The following is a 26,045-nucleotide window of genomic DNA, read 5'->3' on the forward strand; positions in this document are numbered from 1 at the left end:
CAAATAGCATCGCCACTGCCATCATGTTCCTTTACATTCAGCTTTGCACAAAAAGAAAAAATGACCACAAACACTTCTCTTAAAATAAAATGTAAAGCCATTATAAAAATAGCAGCCTACCTTACAGTTTCTTCAGGAAGGCCGGTCACTCCGAGCCAACTTTCCACAGCTCCCCTCAGAGACAGCATGTGTGTTAAAGATTATCCTCGCAGTAATCACACCACTGAGCGCCCTGTGGCTTTTAGTCACAAAAGCCACTGACCTGTATGTTGGGTTTGTGTCCACACATGATCATGATTGTTGAGCAGCCATTTATAAAATGCAGTTTTTCCGACTCTGTACCTATGCAGTTAAACGCAGCGCTATGGGACTCAAGAGTTTGATCAAAAACACTTAAATCCTCACCAATTAATAATCAATTTTCTGTGGTATAACCACATAATTCATTCTGATGTGCTATAATCTTCACAAAAGCACTAGTTAACACCAGTTTGTCACAGATATATTCAAGCGGATGTTTCTAAGCAGCCAGATATTTATTGTGCAGATTTTTATATTGCACCGTAGAGGACTTCATGGCTGGATTACAGCTCCAACTGGCTCATAAAGTATAGAGATTTCCTTCAGTGTATCCATATCGTTGGTGGGAGGGAAAATTGAATTTCACAGCAGAATTTACAACAGCCAGAATACACGTGAATACACGTGGGTTAAGTGGTGGCTGCTGATGTCTAGGTACAGGTTTTACAAATCAATATATTGCAATATATTGCAATATTGTAGGCGAGATGATATACTCTTTTATTTTTTAAATCTAATTTTAGTATAAAGAACACACCACTATGTACATAAAATCTGCATTTACATGTAATGCAATGCAGTGAAGACAGATACCAACACTGCTACGTAAGAGTCAGGGGTTAATGTTCTGTGTTGCCTAAAGACAAGCAGCCATATAATTTACCTCAGTACAGTGAACAGTAGGTGTGTGAGTTGGTAAGACCAAACACAGCCAGAGGCAAAGAGGAACTTGTGTGGAATCCTCCCGTCATTTTCTCCTGAGATTGTACTGTAATCAGCATTTAAGATATAAAGTAACTGAATAATAACCTTCAGTAGTACCATATACTGGGTTAAATATTCACCAGTGGTAGAAAGAGTACTGGAAATCCGTCCAGTACTAACGCTGTTACATTAATGGTGAAGCAAATCTTCTGGTATTAAAAATACGTAAGTAAACGTATGAATTTTTCTCAAAAGCTACCATAGTATTAGTTGATGTTTAATGAATTATCAAAGCAGCGATGATTTGCGAGGGGTTTCTGTTTCCCCACATCTTCTGTTTAAATGACTCCAAACTCACTGCACTGTTCTGCTCAGTGCTCACAAACATCAGGGCTGGACACACTTTAAAAGAATAAAAGTACAGTACCAATACCAGAACCCTTAAAATGATAATGAATACAATAGAGTACCGGTATCACAAAACCTTTTTTTTTTTCTTCTTTATGAAGAACACTTGCGGTGATTGGCTCTGAGCAAAACCATACAAATAGTCTTTATTTCTAAATCTAGGTACCAGATGGATTGAATGTAGGTATCGTTTGACTGGAGAACTTTCGATACAACTTGGTACTGAGTTATTTCACATACCAATACCCAGAGCCCCAACAATTACCTTTCCAAACCTGAGCCTGCTGGAGTGCTTTTTCTTTTTTTTCATCTGAATGCCAGGGCTTATTACTACAAAAATAAAAGTACTCAAATATGATTTTAAAAGTAACTAAGCAGTGTAATGCATACATTAAGTGTGAGATAAATTACAGACTTGAAAAAAGTACAAGTACCCAATAAAATGACTGATATGAGTAGTTGTAATTAGTTACTTCCAGCTCTGATATTCACTCTTAATTATGAGCAAATTATTATCCATATTTGTGAGAAATCTACCCAGTTTAAGTCCCTACAAAACCAATGAATGTTAGGTTGCATTATTTATGCATTCAAAAGAGCATTGAACCAAGAGGTTGGTTTAAATAATAGTGAAAGATGCTATTGTCTCTCTTTAATCAGCTGCAGAGAGGACACTAAGAGACAGTTCTGCTGAGCAAACCTCCAATCTACAGTACAAACACGGCTAGATATATCTTTAATTGTCTTGGCTGCTACAGTGATGATGATTAACTCTGAGTCAGTGCCTTAAATTGAACTATTTGGGGTGAAAAAAGGGCCTTTTGTGGAGTGTTCACTTTGAAAACAACAGACCAGAAGGTTTTAATAGAAAAGATTTACCTTTACTGAACGAATTGTGTTTTTTATATCCTGCTTTTGTTCTTTCCATCGTTCATAATTGTGCCCAGATATGCCCAGACTCATCTAAAATACCCTCTTTTGGCAGCATATTAAAACAGTGGTTTGAAAGCTTGGTGAGACAGTAAATAAGCATGATTAATATGGGACAGAGACAACCTTGGCCTGAGAAGCAGGTTAATATCCTGCGCATCTGCTTTGGTTTGTATTTTTCCTTTAAGCCTTTTTTTTAGTTTTATGTGTTCTTTGACATAAATTGTTCAGTAGATGGGTGACAGGAGGATCATAACCTGCACAAAGAAGAGAGCAGGCATTGTTAGCATATCATGTCAGAAGCTTTTATTTCTGCTGAGACAGTTCTCATGGAAAGTATGTTCCATAAATGCTGCAAGCAATGAAAAAAGACGAAGATGGAAAGCCCAACAAGGATTGACTTTAAAAACAACTGCGTGTTAATATTTTTATAGACTTATACAAAGCAAACAAAGGGTTTAAATTTATGCTTTTAGCGTATTTATTAAATTGTCTCAGAAAAGCGATGCCAAACAGTATTTGATGATGGAATTCAACTGACCCATACACTTTAATGCACATATTAAATCCAGACAAAAAAGAAAACACAATTTCAAAATATAGAAACTATTTAAATGCACAGGTGCCACCTCTAAAGCTAATGGGAAGTGACAGTTGAGTTCACAAACAGTCTCTTGTAAGTCGGACAGCCCCAGACCCTCTCTCTCCTCTCTCCGGCTGGGGAGGCTGATGTGCATATGTGAATAACAAGCAAACATGCCGTGTTTCTGCGTTGCCCTCTGTCGGGACACATTCCTCACTGGTCCTGCTGCAGCCTTGTCATACCAAACAACATGTAAAAATGTGACCCATATGGTCTCCCTTTTCAGGAGGGACTGATTGAGCTGTATGGAAGCCGTAGCCCACCCACAGAACACAAATAAGGAGAACCATATGTGGGGAGATGAATTAGGTAAACTGCACAACATTTTTATTAGATACAATTTCACTTGCCTTGTGGATGGACTGCAAGGTGACACTTTGAAAATAAACGTTGAGCCACAGAAAGAAAAAGACCTCTCGTTAACAGAGGGTAAGTCGAAGAAACACAGAATTACTAAACCAAATGAACAATAACGTTTGCGTTTAGTACTAGTATCAGATTGACTGAAATGTGATCAAAATAAGCATTATGCCAATCATCTAACCTGCCTGCATTAGAGGCAACTGTAGCAATGATTGAGTACTTTATTGCAAATATAAAGTAAAAGAATCTGCCACATTAAAGTCCATTAAGACTGTGAATAAATGTTTAGTTTCACAGTTTATTATTATGTTTGTGTAAAATCAAACTGTTCTTTCAGCAACTACTGACCACATCTGATTTTCATTTCAAATACAAATGTTCTTGTTTACAAAATGAATAACTACGCAAAATACTTTGAGTACACTAAAAATAAATCATTATAGGCAATTAAAGTGTTGGAGAAGGTTGGGAGGCACATATGTTAAAAATACAAAGTGGAATTGGTTGCCCTGATATAATAAGGAAAAGATTCTTTTTCCTCTCAGTGTTTCTAAACCATGTTTGTTGCATTTTTTCCACATTTTCAGAAACTGTTGCTAGTTATCTTAAGTTACTTTAAATTAGGTTGTTTAAATACCAGGATTGGCTTAAAATCAAATCTATGCACCAGTCCAACAACATGTCATTTATTAACCCTGACATGGGAGCAGCATCACATATGACATCTATTCCCCAGGATGGTGAAGTCATGTTTTATGGCATTCATTCTCTGTATCTATTTATCATGTTTCACAAAGGAATGAACTTGAGGCCAAAGATAGCAACCGCACATCTATATTGATACAGCTGTTAAATATTTATATATTTTTTAATGTATTGGTATTGGAATCCGTATCATGAAGAAAAAATGGAATTGGAACATCTCTACTTTAAATCTTAGTCGTTTATAGACTATTTAATATGGATGACTGTGACATCACTCAATTAAAAGTGGGCTTTTATCGTTATTGATAAATAAAACTGCAAAATATTGCAGCTTCATGATTTAATAGACCTCTGGTTAATAGAGGGTAAGTCGATAAAACATGGAATTACTAAACCAAATGAGCAGTATCATTTATATTTGTTAGTTGTATCAGATTGACAGAAATATGATCAAAATAAGCATGATGTCAATCATCTAAGCCACCTGCATTAGAGCCGATTGTAGCAATGATTGAGCACATTAATGCAAATATAACATTTAACTAGAAGTGTGCCTTTCATTGACTACTAACCACATCTGGTTTTCATTTCAAATACAAATATTCTTCTTTACAAGATGAATATCTACAGATTCAGATTGATAATCTGTATTAGTACAAAACAAGAAAACAATTCTTTTCTTTCAGTATTTCTAAACCATTTTGTTGCCTACTTTCACATACTTAGAAAGTGTTGCTAATTATCTTGAGTTACTTTTAATCTTAGAAGTTTCTAAACTATTTCATGTGCATAATTGAGAGATTTACAAAATATTGCAGCTTTAGTGATTTAATCTTTGAGGACATCTCTGCATGGCCTCCTGCTCGAACACCTCCGTCGGTGGTCTGACCAGATCAGTGGCTCATTAGATTAGCTTTTTGTCTTTGTATTGTAGCATTTGTCAGTGTATTTCCTGCTCATGATGGTTTAATTAGATAAAAAATGACCTGAGTCAATCATCAAGCATTTGCAACTTTTGACAGGCAGCCAGTCCCAGCCAGCTAAGAGCTTCAAGATGATCTCTCCTCACTAAATATATCACATTAGCTGAACAAAAGAACATGTCCTTAACAGCCGCTCCCATGGACATGTCTGTTTTTTCAATCAAGTTAAAAGAATAATGTTTGTGGTAGAAAAAACTCAATATCAGCACCTGGAAACACATCCTGACATTATGTAACAGTGTTTATGTAAAGCCAACAGTATGTTGTGACATATACTGTAAACCTGAGGGCATGATGCATGAATAATTCACAAGACACCCTTCATGAAAACTAAACTGCAGTGGGTTGTGACCTTTTTCCAGCATGTTTCAGAAGTGGCCACTGGAAGTGCTGATCTGATGAATGTCAAGGCACCTCTGACTCACTGCAGCTTGTTTTTGACCACAGGGGTCTCACAGGAGAAGGGGCCGCTATATTAATCTGTCCTGAGTATGGCGATTGTTACGCTTTCCTTTCATGTGGTCAGGAGGTTGCTGTCGAGAGGGCTGCGTAGTTTTGGAGAACTCAAATAGGAGCTCATTCATGGCAGCTCCTGCGTTACAGAAAAGGAAGAAATGTAGCTGAATTGGAAAGAATCCATGATATTAAACAGTAGATGGGATTGTGAAGTGCTAGGAGTAATCATGCCAGGCAACAGGCCGCAGGAATGCAAATCACCCCTCAAGCCAAGAGTTAAGTTAGCAGGTGGCCTCTTCTATTCACTGAATGTCAACACTCCTTTTAGATGGAGCCCACATAACATCTGGGCAGGCCGGCCACTGCTTTTAATTAAGTGAAATACAGTCACTCAATGTTCTGCCATGTCAGAGAAAAAAATGTTATAAAAGGGGGAGGGTAGGGGGAGAAAAAGTGCAACAGTACATATCCTGTGTGCAGTGAAGGTCAACACAGTTGTGTAAATAAATATTAATCCTTAACCTAATCCCTAGATTTCCAAGACCATTGAAAATACCTGCGCAACCAGAGTACTTCTCTGGAAATAGCACGTCCTCTCTTATTTATCTGGAAATTCTACTTATCCCAAATGAGGAGGAAATGCAACACTCACTGAGGTTAGTTTATGGTCTCCACTTTTTTTCCAGGGGGGAATCTTAGCTCTGAGCAGACAGCAACATCCAAAACATGAGTGTACAGAATGCAAGCAAGTACAGATGTGCCATACATAATGTAAACCATAATTATAAACTCATGCCCTTGACCTGTGGTGTCCCTCAGGGGTCAAATTCTTGGCCCATTCTGTTTAGACTCTACATGCTCCCACATGGCCACATCATCCACAACAACCTCGCTTATTATAACTCTGTCCAACTTTGCTCAGCTTTCTTATCAAACAACAACACTCTAAGAAATAAAGGTGCTAACTAGAACCTTAAAGGGTTCTTCCACTTGTCCCCATAGGAACATCCTAGCCTTCTGCTAGGTAGTGACTACAGTAAACGTGGCTAAATGCCAAGCTAAACGCTCTGAAGTACCTCTGTAGTTCACTCAAAACAATTCAGACATCGGTTAGGATGTCCAACAAACAGTTGTGTTTAAATAGGAGAAGCATCTGGCAACACCCTGGATATGACCCCCCCCCCAGGATGGCAAAGTCATGACCCGTGTGCACTTGTAAGAGAGAGGGTTCTTGAGATGGGGAGCAAAGATATGAAACACTAGATAAGATGCATCATAATGACTGTCACCCAGAACAACCTATAAGAGGTTCTACACAGAGCCCTTCTTTGGTGTAATGGTTCCACCCAGAACCCTGTCTGGGGTTTACAGATGCAAATTGTTCTGGGTGGAACCTCAGCCCCGCAGGAAGAACGCTTATTTAGAGTGTACAGTCCTATTGACTCATTGTGCAAATGCATTGTGTAGATAAATAATTGAAAGAAAAAACAGAGCTAATTTTAGTTTGCAAAAAAGGTGAAAGGCTCAGGGTTGCTGCCCAAAGGACAAGGCACTTACAGCAAAAGACCAGATTAAAAACCTTGGTGTTTTAATTGACTCAGCCCAAAGTTTTTATAGCCATGTAAAGTCAGAATAGAAAAATCAGCATCTTATCAACTTAAAAATATAGCCAAAGTCAACGACCTCGTGATAAAACAAGGTCTGGAAAAACTGAACCGGGCTTTTATCACCAGCAATGGACTTCTCACAGGACTTCCTTAAAAGACCACCAGGGATGTACGACTAATTCAAAATTCAGCCACAAGAGACAGTCCACATTACCCCAGTACTTTACCCCATACACTGGTTGCCAGTAAGCCAGAGAATTAATTTTTAAGTTTTATTACTTATTTATAAATCCTTACATGGCGTTGGCCGTGAATATATAGCTGACATGCTTGATCAATATAACCCTGCGAGACTCCTCAGATCAGTGGGGGTGGACTACTGGTGGTCTGTGAGTCGGGTCATTATATCATAGCTATACTAAACTATGTGTGCATTAATAAGAGAATTGAAGCAAAAATTTGAGAGTAAAGCAAAAGTTTTTCCCTAGTGACCAATTACTTTTATATAGTAATTAGTAAGTAAGTAGTAATTTTTGAAGTAATTCAGTAACTTTTTAGACTACTAACTTGATTTTTTTTTAACTAATAACTAAATTTCAGTTTCTTGCCCAACACTGGTCTCCTACCTGAGGCACATGGTGCAAGGGGAGACAGAGAGATGCTGTGTCTGTGTCTTATTTTAAATATTTTATTAATTTGTTTATTCTTTTATTTTTATTTTTTTTTTACTCTTTTAACTTATTTTTAGTAGAGGCATCTATTTTATCTCTTTATCTCTTCTTAATTGTGTTGTTTTAACAGTTTTAACTTCTGTCTCCTTGTCTGTGCAGCACCTTGAATCTACCTCTGTGTTTGAATTGTGCTTTCTAAATAAAACTGCCTTGCCTTGCCATACACCTCATATAAATCATGTGATGGATGCTATCTTTCCCCATAATCAGGAAGGGATTGCTTACAAAATGATATACCTTTCTCTGCTGGCAGCCTCTTGATAATCACCCTTTTGGGCTGCTTTTGGAGGTCACAGCACTACTTTACTGCGAGCACTGTACCACTAGCATTACCACTCCCCAAGAGCATGTCAACAGGCTCCGTGGGTGGACCCCTAGTTTATATCATACTTGTCAAACATTTATAAATCTGAGACGGTAGTCCGGCAACAGTGTGTAAAACATCCGCGGACCTCCAAACAGAAACACAAAAGGACAACTTGAATTTGAAAAGGCTGGAGGACTTGCAGCTGGTGGACGGAGGGAATAAACTACCAGATTAAATACATTTCTCTGTATAGTTTCAGGTGATAAATGGATAAATAAATGTGAGGTCAAGTAAAGGCAACAGATAAGAGTTTTTCAAGTGGTACATTTATTAAAATACACAACACTCTACATCAAGATATACTTTCCCCAAACGTGAGCTAGAATTAGTGTGTGGACATTTGCAGCTAAGACCAAGTCCACAGAGGAATGAGAAAACAGTGTTTATGGAAGAGTTTCATTCCAGGCCGACATAATCCCCTTCTGAGGACACACACTCTGATGAAAAAAAAAAAAAAAAAAAAAAGAAAGAAAAAGCTGGCGTGGAAAAGGTGAAACAGTATCGGTGCTGAAAGATGGTGACAGCTTGAAAATAGCTTTGGGCAGTTTGGTTTAGATTAGAGAACACTCACTGCTTTTTTTCCCCAGCAAACCAATTTGATTTACAAAATTTCCAACAGCCTGTTCAAGTTGTGATGTTAGCGCTAACAGCATCACCTTGAGGTCTCCCTTGTTTATTATATTAAAGGAGTAATATGTAACAATTTGGCATGCAGAAATGAGCACAGCAGTCCAGATAGCAAGTTGGAGCCAAAGATTGTATATTAAATAGGTTGAAATCATATTTAACATACGATTTATGTTTAAATCGAGTTGTTTCCCCACACCCCCTCCTATCCAGAAGCGAAGAAGCTCAGGTAGACTGCAGGAACGCTACAGCAGCACAAGACGCGCTCATAAATTGACACTAACAAGTGACGTTGAGTCCTACACTGTAAGTTGATCTGCTGTTTGTAACTGTATAATATCTGTTGCTGTAAAGCTAAGCTTGTTATCCTGAAAACAGAAGACTGCTGCTCTGAAAATACACACTCTGGAGAAGGGCTGGGCAATATGGTTAAAAAATATCATGATATTTTTAGGCTGCTCTGCTATAAATGATATCTCAAGTTTGTCAAAAATAACATCATAAATTCACATGACGAATAGAATATGATGCTTAAATACTTAATATTAACCTTCTCAACAGTATGTAAAATAGCTTAAATGAGCAAAACCTTAAACATCTACAGCAGTAAAATGCAACATACACATTAATGCAGCTCTAATGTATCCAAAAACTAAAGATATGAGAGTAAAGCAATGACAGGGACCATTTTACTGCACAATAAGTATTTATTTACTTTATTTACTTCTGACACTTTAAGTAAATTTTGCTGCAATACTTTATTTTATTGAAGGTTAGAATGCAGAACTTTTACTTATACTTTTGTACTTTTGCTTAAGTCATGTGTTACTGCTGAAGCCCTCCCCTTTAAGGAAGGTGGGCTTGTGGGTAACCTGTGTAACGGAGGTCTACAGGGGTTTGTTGTAAAAGTGAGCCAGCTAGGTAGCTGCAACGAGTCAGGCTAAAGAATTAAAATTATTGCCTAAAACCGGAGGGCTTCCAGATACGTTTTGGTGCTGGATGCTGCGGGTAGAGAAACAAATGTGATCGATGCGATCATCCACGTTTGCTCACGAAAAAAAATCATGACGACTCCTAGCTGCTGACCAGCTAAGTTAGCTTTTCACAGACAGGTTCTGCTGTGAAGAGCAAAGGAAGCTGCTGCAGCTGGAGGTTCTGAATGGCTGTCTGTCTTACTGCCTGCCAGTCTCTATTAACATATTGCTAAATTTAACCATTAGAATTATCTACTCCTTATAAAAGATTATTAAGGATTTCTTTCCACTCATCATCAGACTCAGACTTCGGTGAACATTAATATGAACTCTAATTTATGTAAAACAGGCCAACAAAAACAGTTATTCCAGCTGTGGTTGCAGCGTTGTTATCACTTTATGGTAAATTACAGTAAATATATTACACATTTCTCCTTTAACTTGTGATGCTGTATTTTGTGACATTATTCTGTATGTCAGTCATTTATTGGTTCATTACACAAACAAACTAATTACAAAATTAGCATTGAAGAAAAACATCATATACTGACATCCAGACATAATTCTACTTGCATTTATAGCACAAGTTCATTATGAAAGTGGAAAAACAAGCGGAAGGGGAAGTGATCTTATGTATCATGATGACTCCAGTGAATATTTAGCTCATAAAAGTTATCATACAGACGTAACTAAGAGAGAGTATATGCCAACGGACACAAAAGTTAAATGATAACTGGCGTAACCTAAAATCAACATTTTGTCCTAATCATTTAAATATCACAATATTCAGTGCTATTTTTAAAAAAGAAAATAAATTAGGTAATAAAACTTTATATACATAATACTGTACATCACATCACACCTGCAGCAGATGTGTTTTCCAGCGATTCCCGTACCAGATAGCATAAATTAAAGTTACCCCCGGCCACTAATGGCAACCACAAGACCTAACTACCATATTTCTGTATTTCTTGAGGATAACGTTCGAGCTGTCATCAAAGTAAAGCACTGATATTGCGTTGAGCTTGGTTGGGGCACAGCACGGCTTTGGCACATTGTCAGGAAACATTAAATGGACCTATAAATGAGAGCATAAAGTAGGTTTAAAAGAGGTGCAACAGCTGTGAGTTTCAAATGAATTATAACTGCTAAGAACATTGTGGTAGCTTATAACGTCCTTTTATTGCAGTACACATGTGCAGTACACTCTGAAGAATACTCACCAGGGTTTGCACAATTGCATGATTTGTTGCATTCATGTGTGCGTTGAGTGGAAAAGAGCATTCACCATCGCAGTAAAAAGCAGCATAGCCCTCAGGTGCAATGATCCAATCCTGAACAAAAAATTAGTGTCTTTTATTTACGACACATGTTGAGTTCTCTTAGTGTCACCTTAAAACCTCAGCAAGAAGTATTTTGTTCACTGTGTTATTACTTCTTGTTAGTGTTACAAATGTTTTGTGATAAAATGAAATAATTTTGTCTTACCTGCCAGCCCAAATCTCGAAAACTGACATAAAGTTCATGCTTCTTGCAGGCTTGCTTCTGCTCACTTGTGTTGTAATCTGAAAAAATAATCATAAAAGAAAGTAATGGTAGTTTCTATCTTTTTATTTTCTTAGCACAACAGTGGCAAATACATATAGGCAATCTATAAAAACAACTTCTGAGTACATGAGAGCATCTTTAGCCTGTTAATCATTACATTGTTGTGATAAACTGTAAGTTTTTCCTATAAATGTTATACTATTAAAAAAAAACTCTAGAGATTTGATTTAGGGTTGTGCATTTTCCTGAACTGATAGTTGAACATGTTAACAATCAATAATCGATTAAACATTAATGATTAATAAGATAGAAATCATATGTATTTTTCTCGTTTTAAGTTTTATTTAAAGCTTCTACAAGGAACTTTCATATTTTGTTGATTTTGGGGGCCCCTGTGGTTTCCTGCACAATAACCAGAAAATATAACATCAAAAATAAAATTATCTGTGTAAAAATCCCCTCCTGCTTCTTTTTAATGGACTAACATAATATTAAGTGTAACTTTGCCTGTGAAAACATAAACACAGGCTTGTTTCATCTGATGTCAAGGAGAACCAGACCTGGCCGCAGCCGTTAAGAACAACTATAATATCAAATCTCCATGTGGATGGTCTTGTTTGCTTATGTAGGTCATGTAGAGGCATCAGTATTAAATTAAATCTGTTTCCTCACCAGTGAAAACTACCTGTGGTAGCTTTAAACAATTCTAGCTGTATTAGTTATGTTAAACATTAATTCATGAAGCTAAAACAATTTAAATGAACAGAATAATAAAACAATAAGGATTTGACTCAAAACAGCTGCTTTGTCCATGAGTCAATATTAAAAAAAAACAGATGTAATTTCTAGACTAACAAGACAGATCAAACCAAATCATGTGTAAACTTGAGCTCCAGACAAATCACACAAAAAACATGCATTAATAAACCTTTAATTGATTAAATTCTTAAAAGTGATAAATTATTGATGATTAATCATTTACATACATAGTTTGATTTATGAATTACTGCTTACATCATCACATCAGTGTGAGGGTCATTAATTTATACAACAGGCAAATTAACCATGAAGGTTATAATAATCCATAAAACTTTTCGGGTCATTAATTAATCCTTGAAATAATTCATGATTAATGAGGTGTACAGGACAGTCCATTACAGGGCTGTGCCACATTATATCTCTCAGTACTTAGACTTCACCTTAATGTTCTTTCACCACTTGCTGATCAGTAATTAAGTAAATGCTAAATTTAAAATTCCCTTAACCTGTGATGTTCGGTACACCCCACAGTGGAAATCTTTTAAAAGACTTGATTTTTAATGTGGTGTTTTCAAGATTTGTGAAGTGGTTGGATTTTAGATAAAGTGCTTGAAATGGCAACAGTATTACTTTTATAATAACCTGACTGAATAGTTCACTTTTTAGAAATAAAAGAAATAAAATAAGTCAGACATTGGTTCAGCCTGGTTATGTAGGATGCCACGTCTTCTTACAGACAGGTGACACATTTTGAAAAGGTGTAGAAAGTCTGAATATGGTTTGTTTTGAGGCTGGCACTAAAGGAGAGGGATGAATGCAGTTAGAAAAGTGAAAGGTTTCATCCTCTGGGGAGCACGGAGGACGTTGCTCAGCACATTTCATGGCAGTTTGCCTGTTACACTGTATGTACAGCTAGCAAGTATTTCTGATATACAAATTGAAATCTGTGACAAAATGATTAGGAATCATCATCTCATATTATACATTATTTTATAGCTGAAATTATTTTTAACTTCTTGGCGATCTGTCCAGTGATGGTGGAGATATCTCACTGCAGGAAATGAAGTTGTTTAGTCTGACAAATGGATGGACACTCTGATGGAACGATGTATCTAATTCAGAGATCTGACGTGTCAGGATAAAATAAATGATAAGCATTTCAACTACATCATAAAAGTGTACATACCTCCAGGTTTTGGTGCCCTGGATGATTCTTGTTGATTAGCAGATTTATTGCGATTGTGGTTCTTTTTCTTCCCACCAGCGGCTCTGACAGAGCGAAGCAACACCCCGCTGGCCTTGAAGAAAGCAACCAGGAACGGCTGTTTGGACTGAGGCCCGTTCCTCCCGATGATTCCAGCAGATTTTATGTTGATACTTCGTCCTTTAAAAAACAGAAGGTAAATAAAACTTTCAAAATAAAACTCAAGAAAAGTAGCGTATTTTATCAGTTTATGATTGCTTTCAAATGTGTATCTGAAACCCAGCTCTTTTACCAGGACTAGACTGTTGGTGGTGAATAATGTCAGTCCACAAATGGTCAACCCTGCAGTCAATGAGACTGTTTGTTTTATCAAACGCAGACTTTGTGGATTGTCTCCAAAGATAAACTTCCTGACCTTTTCTACAGTCCAACAGTCTGACATAAATCTGGAGAACAAATGTCAAATTCATTGACAGAAAAACTGAAAGCTTGACTTGCCGTCTACAGTCTCCACACAGAGCTGCAGGCCCAGGTTCTGCTGTGGGTTCATCACCCAGTGGTTACTGGTGGCCGTGATGTCGAACACCAGCCAGCCCCCGTCAGACGCCTGGACCTTTTTGGAGTCGAGCAAGAACGTCTCTGCATCTCTGAAGGTGAGAAAAAAACACAGATATGACACATTAAAGGGACAGTTCACCTCCAAATCCAGCCTGTAGTGTGGTTTATCCATCTAGTTTGTTTTAGTCTCAGTTGTTTTGGAGATATCCACCGTAGAGATGTCTGCTTTCTCTCCAATATAATGAGACTAAATGGCACTCAACTTGTGGTGCTCAAAGCTCTAAAAAAATTAATGTGAAAAATTCAACAGCAGTGTCTCTATCCAGAAATCATGACTCAATTATTGAAGATAATCCACAGACCTTGTTTAAAGCAGTTTCATATAGGAACTGTTTTCTTTCTAGTCTTAAAAAGAGTAGTTCCGGTAGATTGTATTGTAAAAAGAAACAGTCCCTACACTGTAAAAATGAAAAAGTTGAGAAAATTCAACATTTCAAGGCAATTTTTTAGAATAGATTTTTAAAAGTTGAGGCATTTTTAAAAAGTTTAAAAACTTTTTTTTTAGCTTATTTCACGATGTAAGAGTTTGAGTCGGGCTCAAAACTCCCATGATTTTTGCGAAGAGACACTGGTGTTGAAAATTTCAAAAATATTTTTGGCGCTTTGAGCACCATAAGCAGAGTGCCATTTATGTCCCATTATATTGCAGAGAAGGCAGACATCTCTATGGCTGATTTCTCCAAAACTCTGCAGCTCACACCAAAAACTATCTAGATAGATTAGCAGCACTACAGGCCAGGGGAAAATGAAGTGAACTGTCCCTTTAAATAACCTGCAGTTAAAATGACACACTCAAGCAGCCAGGACACACTGTACATGCAAGCAGCAACTGCTATTACATAACAAAAACGTACAGTGATTATTATATCATAATCCAGTAAATATATTTGAATTTTTCGCCTGTGGGTTTGTTGGTTTTCAGGATTATTACTTGTGGGTTTCAGAGCCACGACGGTCAAACAGATGGTGGAATGAATGTGGTCACTTTACTGCTGCATTATAAACAAATTACAAAACCTCAGTGCTACAACGCATCAAGTTCTAGAACAAATAAAAACTGCCTGTGCACCTTAACGCTGCATAGTTTTAATGGGACACAAAAAGAAACCATATGCTCCTTTGAGGGCATTTAGACTGAATCCAAGAGGTCTTAACCAGTTAGACTGTAACAGATAAACGAGGTATCACTGACTGAACACAAATGGATGCTTGACCCCAAACTCTGTTGCAGAAGCCAAACTGAGTGGCTTTTATTAGTTTCATCATGTCTTTACCCTTTTGAAACCAAACATTCTTCTCTAAAAAAGCTTTCTGTCATGAAATCTGGTGATTTTATGAGTAAAAGTCATTTTTGTGCGCCAACTTTGTGCTGGAGATAAAAAGAAAGCAGGGCAGCTATTGTTGAAGAAGCTGTGACTCTTTAATAAGCTGCAGAGTTGTGTGGTAAAACGTGTGCCAAGATTTCAGCTATTTGATTGGCAAAACATTTCAGGAGTTATGAATCATGTATATCAGACGTTGTGTATTTTTAATATGAGCCTGACATACGGCATCAATCAACCCTGAGTTGAAAAAGCCCCGCTTCGCAATTTGCATTGGATTCCTTTCAAGTGGCAGATCGGATAAGGCAGCGCCTGTTCAGTTTTTGTGGTTACATGGTGCTGGTCGGAGCGAACCAACATTTTCCATGTGGCCCCAATAGCTCAGGAATTATTCATGTGTTTATTACAGGTGTAATAAAACTCAACCTCATGTGGAATTCCACTCAAGGTCAGAGCTTCTGAGTGACATACTGTTGAACTTCCTCTTTAAAATGTTCAGTATTACACTTATATCCGTTTAAGTGTTTTAGTTTGTGTTACTTAGAATTCACTATTCCCATAGCCATATCCAAGAGGGAAATGTTTATCCCACCCCTTCATCTGTGATTACTGGATGTACTGTTCCATGCAGAGTGAGATAAAGTGTTTGGATACCAGGGATCGACATAACTTCTCCTTTTAAACAAGCCTGACTCCTGCAAATTATGTTCATATGCCACCGTTCTCCGTGAGCAGTTTATGTTCAGTAGCAAAGTTCAGGGCATAGTGTGACGTTGACATAGTGGATTGAAAGGAGGTCAAGCCGGTGTGTAGTCGTCTGACTTTAAAGGTACCCTGTGGAGTTGACCACTAGTCCTGCAGCAATATGAAGTAATATGTTTTTACGAGCTCCTTGTTTTGTTAGTATCTTCTTCCGTTCATGTGCACAAGGACGATGGTTTTCCCAGCGGACAGTCAGGGGCAGTAAAGCACCAAAAAAATGTTGCAATGTGCCAACAGAGGAAGAAGAGAACTGCTAACAAGGACACATGGCTCTGGAAATGCATTTATTAGATCTCAACCACACTCATGATGTGTTTTGGTGAGAAAGAGTGACTGTAAACAGAACTTTGCAGACTTTTATCACCAGCAAATCGAGCATCCTGTAGTCAAACTAATAGTGAAGGGGGTCACTATCTAAAACCCTTTAACACTGCTTAACAAAGGAGTTTTAGAGCATGTATAGGGCTTATACATGCTGTACAGTGTCAGAAACAGATAGTGATAATGAAAAGGAAAAACAGCTGATCAACTTGCAGTGGAGGACTTGTCATCACTTTTTATTGTCAGATTATCATGTGGTGCTCATCCTGCGCTCCTGCAGCCTGCCTGAGCTGCACCGAGGCTGCTGAAGAGTGGACAGGGGGAAACAACTCGCTTCAACCATAGATTGTGTATAAACAGGATTTAAACCTATTCGATGTATCATCTGTTTGGACTCCAGTACTCACTTTTGGACATATGGCTCCTTAACCACTCTTTACTACATGCACAAGTCAGCTTTGTCGAAACAACACACTAAAAACCTTTGGTGTGAAGTGACTAATTTGCATATACAGTTTTAATATTCTGTCTGATGTGTTGAAGAAAAACATAAAAGAAGGTGTATGGTTTTACAAACTAATTGCACTCATAAAATTTAATTAATTCTGGCTTTTGAAGTTGAGGGAAAACTTTTAAAATCACATATTCCAGTCTTGTTTTTCTAAGATTGCTCACATTGGGAAAGAATCGTTCTTTGTGAACACTCACTAAAACACACTATTCCCTGTGAAAACGTGTGTGAAAGCTTAAACTGAGCAGTCTTCCCCTTTAAGATGGCAGAGTCCATTGAGTTGGACCTTTTCAAAGCCCAGGAGGGCCATATCTCCCCTTCAATCACCCACACACATTTTTGGCAAGCAAACGTGGGCCCACTTTTAAGTACACCCTTGTGTATTCAGCTATGTCATGCTTTAAACTTCCGGAATATTGTTAAGACAGGCAGGTGGTGGGCATAACAGTGACCACGGGAGCACCCGAGGGAGCCCCCCCCTCCCACCTCCTGACATGGGCCCTCATGGTTTCATCTGGGACACGGCCAGCTTGGCAGGCAACACAAGACGAGTGATAACTGATGGACCTTCCAAGCTTCGTAAGTGGCCAACTTGCTAATGGAGTTCTCTTTATCCGAGAACTATATTTGTAAGGCAGACATGGTGCGAATGAAGGAGAACAGAGTTGGAGATAGAAGGCCGTTCTACGTGAGTGGAAAGTTACAACCGTGCGAGACAATGGCTGTTGGACTGTTTGCTTTTTTAACTGCGATATAAGACAACTGCATGAAATCCTCCTCTTGAGTCCTCAGCCTGTATTGTCTCTTTTCATTTTTTTATTTTTGACTCCACTGGCTGACTGATTATATGAGGCCAGATTAAAGGTAGAATCAGTGGGATTTGTCTGAGCTGTTCTTAAACATACCAGAACGTCCCAGGATGTCAGATACCAACGTTTTGGGTTGGTGAAACATCTCGAGCAGACAGCAGACAGGCTCTCTGCAGATACCACACACCAGACATTTGACGTGATGACAGAAAGGGATTTTGTTCATATGAGTCTATACATTTGTTTTTTTTTTGGAAAATTTTTGCATATTATGCCTTTAATTTTCTGTCAAATGCCAAATGTCAACCTTTTATCCTTAGTAAAGTGATTTATCTATATAGCAATATCATACTAGTACTAATCATTTTACTTAAGTACACTAACAGAAGTATTGTCAGAAAAATGTAAAGTATCAAAAGTAAAAGTTCTTATCATTGATTATTAATTGACTATTAAATTAATTTGCCAACTATTTTGATAATTGATTAATCATCTGGAGTTTTTTTTTTTTTTAAGAACAAAAGGTCCAAATTCCCAGATTAAGCTTCTTGGGGACAAAACAAGACATTAGAGGACGTCACACTGGAGTTTGGGAAACAGTGATCAACATTTTCTGATATCTTTTATGGACCAGGCAACTAATCAGTTTAGTGAGCAAGTAACTGACAGATTAATCAATAATATAATTGATACTGTATTTTTGTAAGCTATGTTTTGTATATAAAATTCTATTTTTAAAAGTAACAAGTAATTATATATGTGTCAGATAAATGTAATAAAGAAACAAAAAATAGAGATACTGACATTAAGTGCAAGTTCCTCAAAATAGTACTTAAGTGCAGTACTTGAGTAAATGTACTTAGTTACAATCCAGCGCAGTCTTTAATGTTTGTTTTCAGGTGATTATGTACTTACTTGTTTTGATATTCCTTGATGACTTGATATATGGAAACCTTCAGGGTGATGTTATCGTAGCGGGAGTGACTGCGGTCCTTATAGATCCGAAACTCTGCAGCCGTCACCGCCTCTCCGTCTGGGATCTGAGTCAGATCAAATCGGAACTCCTTGTAGTGTCTTCGTTGGTGAGAAAAATCTTTATCTTTCTCGACTGGGAAAGAAAATATTTTCTGATGAATTTCATTTTTACTGGCAGCAAAGCTGATCAAAAAATATGGCTTCATCTGCTGAGCCGCTGTGTGCGCTGCTCACAGGAGAAAAATATGGCGGCATTAATGTACAGAAAAAGAGTAATTTATCACATCTTCTTTTACATTCCAGGTCCAAGCCAAACATTTTGACTACCAACAAAAGCACTTTCCAGTTCATTAAATCAGTCAACTGAATACAGGTAGCCGTTCCCAGACAGGCCCTCTACTGTGTGCCTAACTGCATTCTCCGGCCATGATGAATGGGCTGTCAGTTAAGAAAAACAGGCTGATTTCAATTAAAGACACTTTCGTCTGCTCCTCAAGTGAGAGGAAAGACCAGACAGGATTCTTCAACGTCATGTGAGCGTCTACTCTGACCTCATTTCTGACCTCATCCTGACCTCCTGTAGCTTTCATACAATGAACTAAGAGTGTTTAACACTTAACCTATAAAGCAAAATATTTCCAATATAATGAATAACATAAGATGTATTTTTAGGCCTGTTATTTTTGGTAAAAACTCATAAACTTATATTTTGCCTGCATGAAAATAAATAAGAAGATATGTACAGCTTGATTTTTCAGGTTGTTGCATCTATTTTTCAGTTCCTCCAGGAAGATGAGATGTTGCAGTTTCAGCAACAATTAACACAAATTCAACCAATCCCTGTGAATTCTGCATGACCTGGCAATTTTGTCCAATCACAGCAACTTTTCCACAAATATGACCAATCATTGTAGCGTCCCGTGAGTCCCACCAATCATAGCAGTTCCCCCGAGCAAACTTCATCATACATGACCGTCTCTAGGTACTGAAAAGAACATGAGGTTTGTCAGTGTTGGTGACACTTATCAGTGCTCTGTGCACTTTTATATGTTATAATTTTGTTCTTTGTGTTTTGACTGTTTTGGAGCTCCAAAGAGATTTTGCTCCTTTGTTTAAAGCCCCTCAGGTGCACTTCTTCATTTACAAATAAAGCATATTAGAATTTTTTTTAATCCTGAGCCTTTTTGTTAAGGTGACGTAGTGTTTTTATTCTCAGTGGAGCAAGTTGCCTTTGATTTTTAAAGCTACTAAAAGGAGTTTTCAACTGTTCATGATATAGCCTCAATTTATTACTGGTGCCTCTATATGACCTACATAAGCAAACGAGACCATCTGCGAAAAGATTGGATATTTCTACACAGTTATTCTTAATGGCTGCAGCCAGGTTGGACTCAGATGAGAAAAGCTTGTGTTTACATTTTTTCAGCTAAGGTTACAGTGAGTAGTATGTTAACCAGCCAGTTAAAGAGAAGCAGGAGGAGATTTTTATTCAGATAATTATATTTTTCCTGTACCATTTTGTGGCTGTTATGTTTTGTGGTTATTGTGGTGGGAAATGGTACTGCTTTTGTCCACAGGGGGAATCCAAAATCAACAAAACACAAAAAAACAATTGTTTTTTTTTTTTTGTTTTTTTTTTCAGTTTTCACAAAAAAAGTTGCATCAGCACATGCCTCACAGCTTTTTAGAAAAGCTGACATGAAATCAAACATTTTGGACCACAGCAATCCAAAAGAAGGCCCATGAAATCCTGGAGGGCCTGGGGGTGGGCAATATGACCCCGAAATATCATCTCAGTATTTTAGGGTATTTTTGTTTTTGAACTCAAATAGCTGTTGAGCTCTCCTAGATTTCTGACTCTTCTCGTACTAAACGAGGTGATTCTGCTTGAGGTGTTAAAATTAATTTGTTGTATTGTCCCTTTTTTGTGTTACAGTCTTCTTGCACTTCTTACATTTTTCTGTAGTTTATTGTACATCTGATCTTGTGTAACCAAACCACTTCCACACTAGTGAAGCTGCCTCTTACACCATAATATTGCCATTATTACGTTATTATCTTTTTTTAATCATTACAAATATAAAAATATATCATGAAGGATATGATGGTACTATAGGTGTTGCATCTCTTTTTGCAGATAAAATAAAGCCCCTCTGGCTTTAATCACAGATCACTGAGCCTCAGTGTGTCATCATTACAAATGTGCTGGAAAAGACAGTTTGATGCTACTAATACGTCTGTCTCACACCCCTGCCTGGTGGCAGAGAAGAGGCATGTGGCTGAGGTCAATGGATTTTCTGACATCCGCGGTGATATCGTGCGGTGCACTTCCCTGATATTTTATCAGGAGAGGAGGCCTGTGGTTACTTAGCACAAACAGGTCAGAGGTCAGGCCTGACTTTTACCCACCGAGTCTGTTCCATTATATTAGCCACGGGCAGTAATCTGAAGCAGGAGTGCCACTAGCATACAGCATTTAACTTTCACATAGCTGAAGATTAAATAATTATGACCTTCCCTCCATGGTGAAGTGAAGCTGTGTGCGTGTAATTCCACCAGAAGCGTATTTTGTGTGTTTCATCGTTACATCCTCTTGGGTACAGTCTCGTGTGTGTGTGTGGACTTTTTATTTATACATTTAAAGTTCAAATGGTTACAGTAAGGATATTAAACTGCACAAAATGCCACATAGACATATTTAAAACAGTTGAGGTCAGTAGCTATATTTGAGCGTACTGTAATAAAGACAGAGCCCCATTGAACACTTCACTGACAGTCCCCAGAACGAGAGCAGAGCTTTCAAGGCTGACAGTGTACATGCCCTGTTATAGTGGTAAGTGGAAACAGATGGGCTCAGGCCAAGGTGAGGGATTAGACTTCCAGGCAACTCGACACAAATTCACTTTTACATGTTTTGCTCTATATTTAAGAGAATAAAATCCTTAACACTACAATACCAACATTATGTAAAGTTTATTTGTGGTGACTTTATATCATTAATTCAGGATTCTTTAATCCTGCATCATAAATCATTTTTGCTCAACTTCTCTTGTAGCATGTTTAATATTTTCTCATTAAAGAGCAATAAATGCTACAAATAACACATATATGAAGAATAGAGCCGCTGTTTTCTCTAAGTGACAGAACCCCAAGATACACAAGCATCAGTCAATAATATCACTGCCCTTCTAACAACAGGAAATAATTCAGACCAATTTTCTCAAGGTCAGACAGTCATCTGATAAGTTGCTCTGAACTGCTGGGTTAAAGGTCGCGGCTACTGAACAAACACAGTCATTATACACATCAGCTGCTTTTTAATGGAAAGCAGCACAAATTGATGAGGTCAAAATGTTGGACCTAATTCTGCTAAATACAAAATATTTCACACAAGACAAAAGCAGCTGAACGCCTCAGAGGCCAGATGATGACTGATGTCTGAAAATGTCCTCTCATAATGTTAGAGGTAGAATATTAAAAAACTGAGTGACAGGAAATCAGCAGCTGTAAAACCTCGCTGAGACGATCAGGACATTTTTATAGAACAACATACTGGCTATTGCTGTGACAGTTAATTGATTAATCAATTATTAATCACCAACTATTTTGATAATTGATTAATCGATTTTAGTGTTTTGTCAGAAAAAAAAGTAAAAATTCTCTGATTCCAGCTTCTCATATGTTAATATGTTGTGGTTTCTTTACTCCTTTATGGCACAAGACATTTGAAGACATCATCTTGGGCAGAAATCTACATTATTTTAACAGAATTAACTACATGTGTTGATAGCAACACAACAGAGAGGCCAGTGTCTGCGGTGGATTGTAGGGCTGCACGATATGATTAAAAAAATCATATTGCCATTATTTTGCAATTGCGATATGATTAGTGGAAATGATAATTTTTGCATCACAACTTGTGATGATGTGACATTTGTTGGGGTCTGGACCAAACAAACATTTTTACTTACATCTGGAGATTTGTAGGCCAGAGCATCTCTGAGGGACTGCAACTATTTTTCAAGTCTTTCCTGTAACTATTGTTTTCATTATTGATTAATTTGTTAATCATTTTCTTGATTAATTGATTAGTTGTCTGGTCCATAAAATGTCAGAAAATGTTGATCAGTGTTTCACAAAGTCCAAGACGACGTCCTCAGATGTCTTGCTTTGTCCACAACTCAAAGATATTCAGTTTACTGTCAGAGAGGAGTAAAGAAACCAGACAATATTCATATTTGAGGAGCTGGAGTCAGAGACATTGGACATTTTTTATTAAAAAATAACTCAACACGATAAACTGATTATTAGAATAGTTAACAATTAATTTAAGAATTGATTAATCAATTAATTGTTACAGCTCTAGTTCTGTGATTTGAATATTGCACTTGGTCATAAACTGTGATTTAAATAATATTTTGATTAATTCTGAAGCCTTAGTCGATTGTTTAGAAAATTGCACTGAATGAGCAAAATGTTAGGCTTTTATCAAACACAGACTTAATTTACCTTATTAATTCCCCTCACAGTGGAGGGACTGAAGGTGAAGAGAAGCTGGAGAAAGTTTTTAAAACTTTGAGGTTTGAAATAAAGAGCTGCACCTCTAAATAAAATCGAAACCTGGCTGCATGCAAATGTCGATATTAATTTTGATTTAAGGAAACCTGGTGGGAAATGATCCCGCTTTAACACCACTTACCTAAATTGACAAAACTCATGACCATGTCGGCGTCATTGAGGAAGTTGGTGTCGTGCGTGGAGGTGAGCGCGGGGCTGTGGCCCAGCAGAGGGGCCGCGCGGTACGGCTGCGCCACCCGGGAGTACCCGGCATGCTGGGGGCTGTAGTACCCTTTCCTGGAGTGCCCTTGAGCCTTGGCACTGAAGCTCTTCCCCGCGCCCTCCTCCTCCTCCTCCTCCTCCACGGCCATGGCGTTGTACAGGTCGAGCATGAAGAGCGGCGCGGAGGACGCCTGCTTCCCGGGAGAGAAGGGCCTCGGCCGGTGAGGCAAGCCCAGGATGGAGAGGATCTCTCTCTGGATCTCCCTGCGCTCGTGATTGCGCAACCTCCTGTAAATAAAACTGGAGTGCACATGGTTGTCAGTGAAGCCGCAATGAGCGCAGGACAGAAAACTCAAGCAGCTCCACGCCAGTCCGAGCAGAGCGCGGCTCAGAGGTGTCATCCTGACAAAGAGTTCACTCTGGAGCGTGGACAAGTTGAACTACATCGCACTTTGTGAGAAAATAAAACACTTTATATCTCTCAGTCATAGATTTTCCATATCAGAAAGATGAGCCACAACTTTCACGGTGGTAACTGAGGAGGATTATTTTTCTCTTCTTCTACAAATGAGGTATCAGCTTGCAGAAAATTCGGCGCTCCTCTGCTGTGCGTGAGCTTCCTCCAGCAGTATTTCCTCCTCCAGGGTCCATCCAAAGTCTCCGCACACTCCGAGTATTTATGGAGATGTGACCCCGTCCCTCACCTTACTCCTCTGTGATGCACCAACACGGAGGTACGCCCATAACGGTCGAGGGATCACCTGGAGTTTCCAGTGGATGAAAAGTGTTGAACTGTGTCAGAAGTGAACAGAAACGAGCTCTCCACTTTGACTTTTTCTCCCCCCTCCACCTTGAGAGCGCACTGGGGCTCCTACTTGCCCTCTGAGTCCATCCCACACTCAACTTTTTTTGTTTTTGCATCCGCCTCTAGCGGCCGCAATAAAACTTCAGCCTGCTCCCATGATGAATGTGGCGGCTCGGGAGTGTAAAAGGAGACACTTGAAATCCGAGAGGCCATCTTAACGAGTGAAAGAATAATGACAGAGCCTTTTAATCACCTCAACTTATTGAAGTCCGTGGTGTTTATGGGAGAGAGCTGCAGCTGCATTCAGCACCAACAACAAGAGCCCGTTTTTATTATATGAGGGATTAAACAAAGTCCACAGGGGTGCTGTAAAAAATATTTGATTAAATATGCAAACAAACAACTTGGCCAGCTTGTAATGTACAGCGCTTAAAATGATACCTCAGTAGCCTACATACAGGGCATCAGGATACCAGAAATGTAACTGTATTCCATTACAGTTACAGAGAAGATGTAATCCGATTACAGTTATTAGTGACAATGCTGACAATTATAAGATTTACAATTTTAAAAAACACTGAAAATACTGTCATCATCCAAGAACTCAATATCTAATTTAAAGAAACATTTACAATAAGAGAATATTAGTTACACAGACGAACCACTAATCAGATGGTGTTTAATAGTCTTTAATATTGTGATACTTGTATGAGGTTACTTTCTGCATTTTAACATTAATTAGTAATTGTATCAATATATTTTTTATGACAGAGGTAGAAAAATATGTGCCACTTTACAATACGACTACCATTATAAGTCATTTAAAAATGGTTTATAATTAGGTCATTAATCTGATTAACACTTTATAAATTATAAACTGTTACAACACATTAGATTGCAAATAGTGAACCCACTTTTATCTGTATGTTGAGCCTCAGATCTCACTGCTTATTGAGCTTACTTTTTCTTTTCCATCAGCAGGATTTAAACCTGTCAGCTCCATCAGATTTATGTTGATTAGTTAATGCATTTAACCACCGTAAGCTAATCTTAATAGTCAACAAGTTTCATTTGATTTATCAAGTAAATATATCAAATTACCAGATGGTTGGTATCTTCTTCCAGGTGTGGCACAGTCTTCCCTTACTTCTTTTCACCCAGTCATCACAATGTCTTTCACACTTTACAATCAGACTCTCTTTGCTAATTATAAATGGTAATAAGTCTATATTAAGATTTAATAGTAGAAAGCAGTAACTGGATCTTGCCCAAATCAGTGTTTGTGTTATAACATGTTCATAATTGCTTATTAATATTTCTAAAGTGTTTACAACTTAATCAATAACCTACTTATAAACCATTTTAAACCATTTATAAGGGTAGTCTTATTGTAATGTGCTACTGAAAAATACAGAAAGACTGATAAAGATACTAAAAATTCAGTATGAAGAGCCACAGAACCGCTGAAGGTCTCTGCAGTCTACAAGAATTTCCATCTTTATGATTATAAAAGCTGATTTTGAGTCCAAGTTAATTTAAAGAAAAGAGCTTAAATACATAAAGCTTTGCTCTCAGAGGGGCACTAACTAAACAATTTGTCAAAGTAAGAATTTTTGGACAATTAAAAACAAATAGTCAGAGGTTTGCATGTGATGTGTGGCTGCTGTCCAAACTGAAAAAAAGGAAGGTCCCTCCTTGCTACAGTAACTCCTGGACATGCTGGGATGTTACCACATAGCGCCATCTAGTGTGCAAAGCCATTACACCTCAGTTGTTATTTCTGATTCTCACACTCACACACTCACACACACACTCACACCGCCTACAGATGCT

General features: G+C 38.0%; 1 protein-coding gene and 1 long non-coding RNA gene across 2 annotated transcripts in view; one reads left to right on the top strand and one right to left on the bottom strand.

Annotated features, from left to right (window-relative positions):
* The window catches only part of LOC146315093 (uncharacterized), a 74,443-nt gene that overhangs the window by 6,679 nt on the left and 41,719 nt on the right, over positions 1 to 26,045 (top strand). Inside the window, exons 3-4 of the long non-coding RNA XR_014771826.1 lie at positions 13,371 to 13,506; positions 13,818 to 13,963. This is a non-coding gene — a long non-coding RNA (uncharacterized LOC146315093). The remainder of the gene's footprint in view (positions 1 to 13,370; positions 13,507 to 13,817; positions 13,964 to 26,045) is intronic.
* bmp5 (bone morphogenetic protein 5) lies at positions 9,984 to 24,463 on the bottom strand. The gene is made up of 7 exons (XM_084735241.1): positions 23,328 to 24,463; positions 18,569 to 18,761; positions 13,809 to 13,957; positions 13,293 to 13,490; positions 11,288 to 11,364; positions 11,023 to 11,133; positions 9,984 to 10,877 (listed from the first exon to the last, which is right to left on the bottom strand). The coding sequence occupies exons 1-7, from the start codon at positions 23,806 to 23,808 to the stop codon at positions 10,728 to 10,730; spliced, it is 1,359 nt and encodes a 452-aa protein (XP_084591367.1). The 5' UTR covers positions 23,809 to 24,463; the 3' UTR covers positions 9,984 to 10,727.

The sequence above is a fragment of the Lutjanus erythropterus genome, chromosome 14 (genome assembly GCF_056507025.1).
Source record: "Lutjanus erythropterus isolate fLutEry1 chromosome 14, fLutEry1.hap2, whole genome shotgun sequence".
Taxonomy (NCBI): domain Eukaryota; kingdom Metazoa; phylum Chordata; class Actinopteri; order Lutjaniformes; family Lutjanidae; genus Lutjanus; species Lutjanus erythropterus.

Coding starts and splice junctions, on each gene's coding strand:
- bmp5 (XM_084735241.1), bottom strand. CDS start 23,808: ATGACACCTCTGAGCCGCGCTCTGCTCGGACTGGCGTGGAGCTGCTTG. Junction 13,958..18,568: donor ATCAAGGAATATCAAAACAA/GTAAGTACATAA, acceptor TCTCACCTTCAG/AGATGCAGAGACGTTCTTGC. Junction 13,491..13,808: donor CTGTGTGGAGACTGTAGACG/GCAAGTCAAGCT, acceptor TGTTTTTTAAAG/GACGAAGTATCAACATAAAA.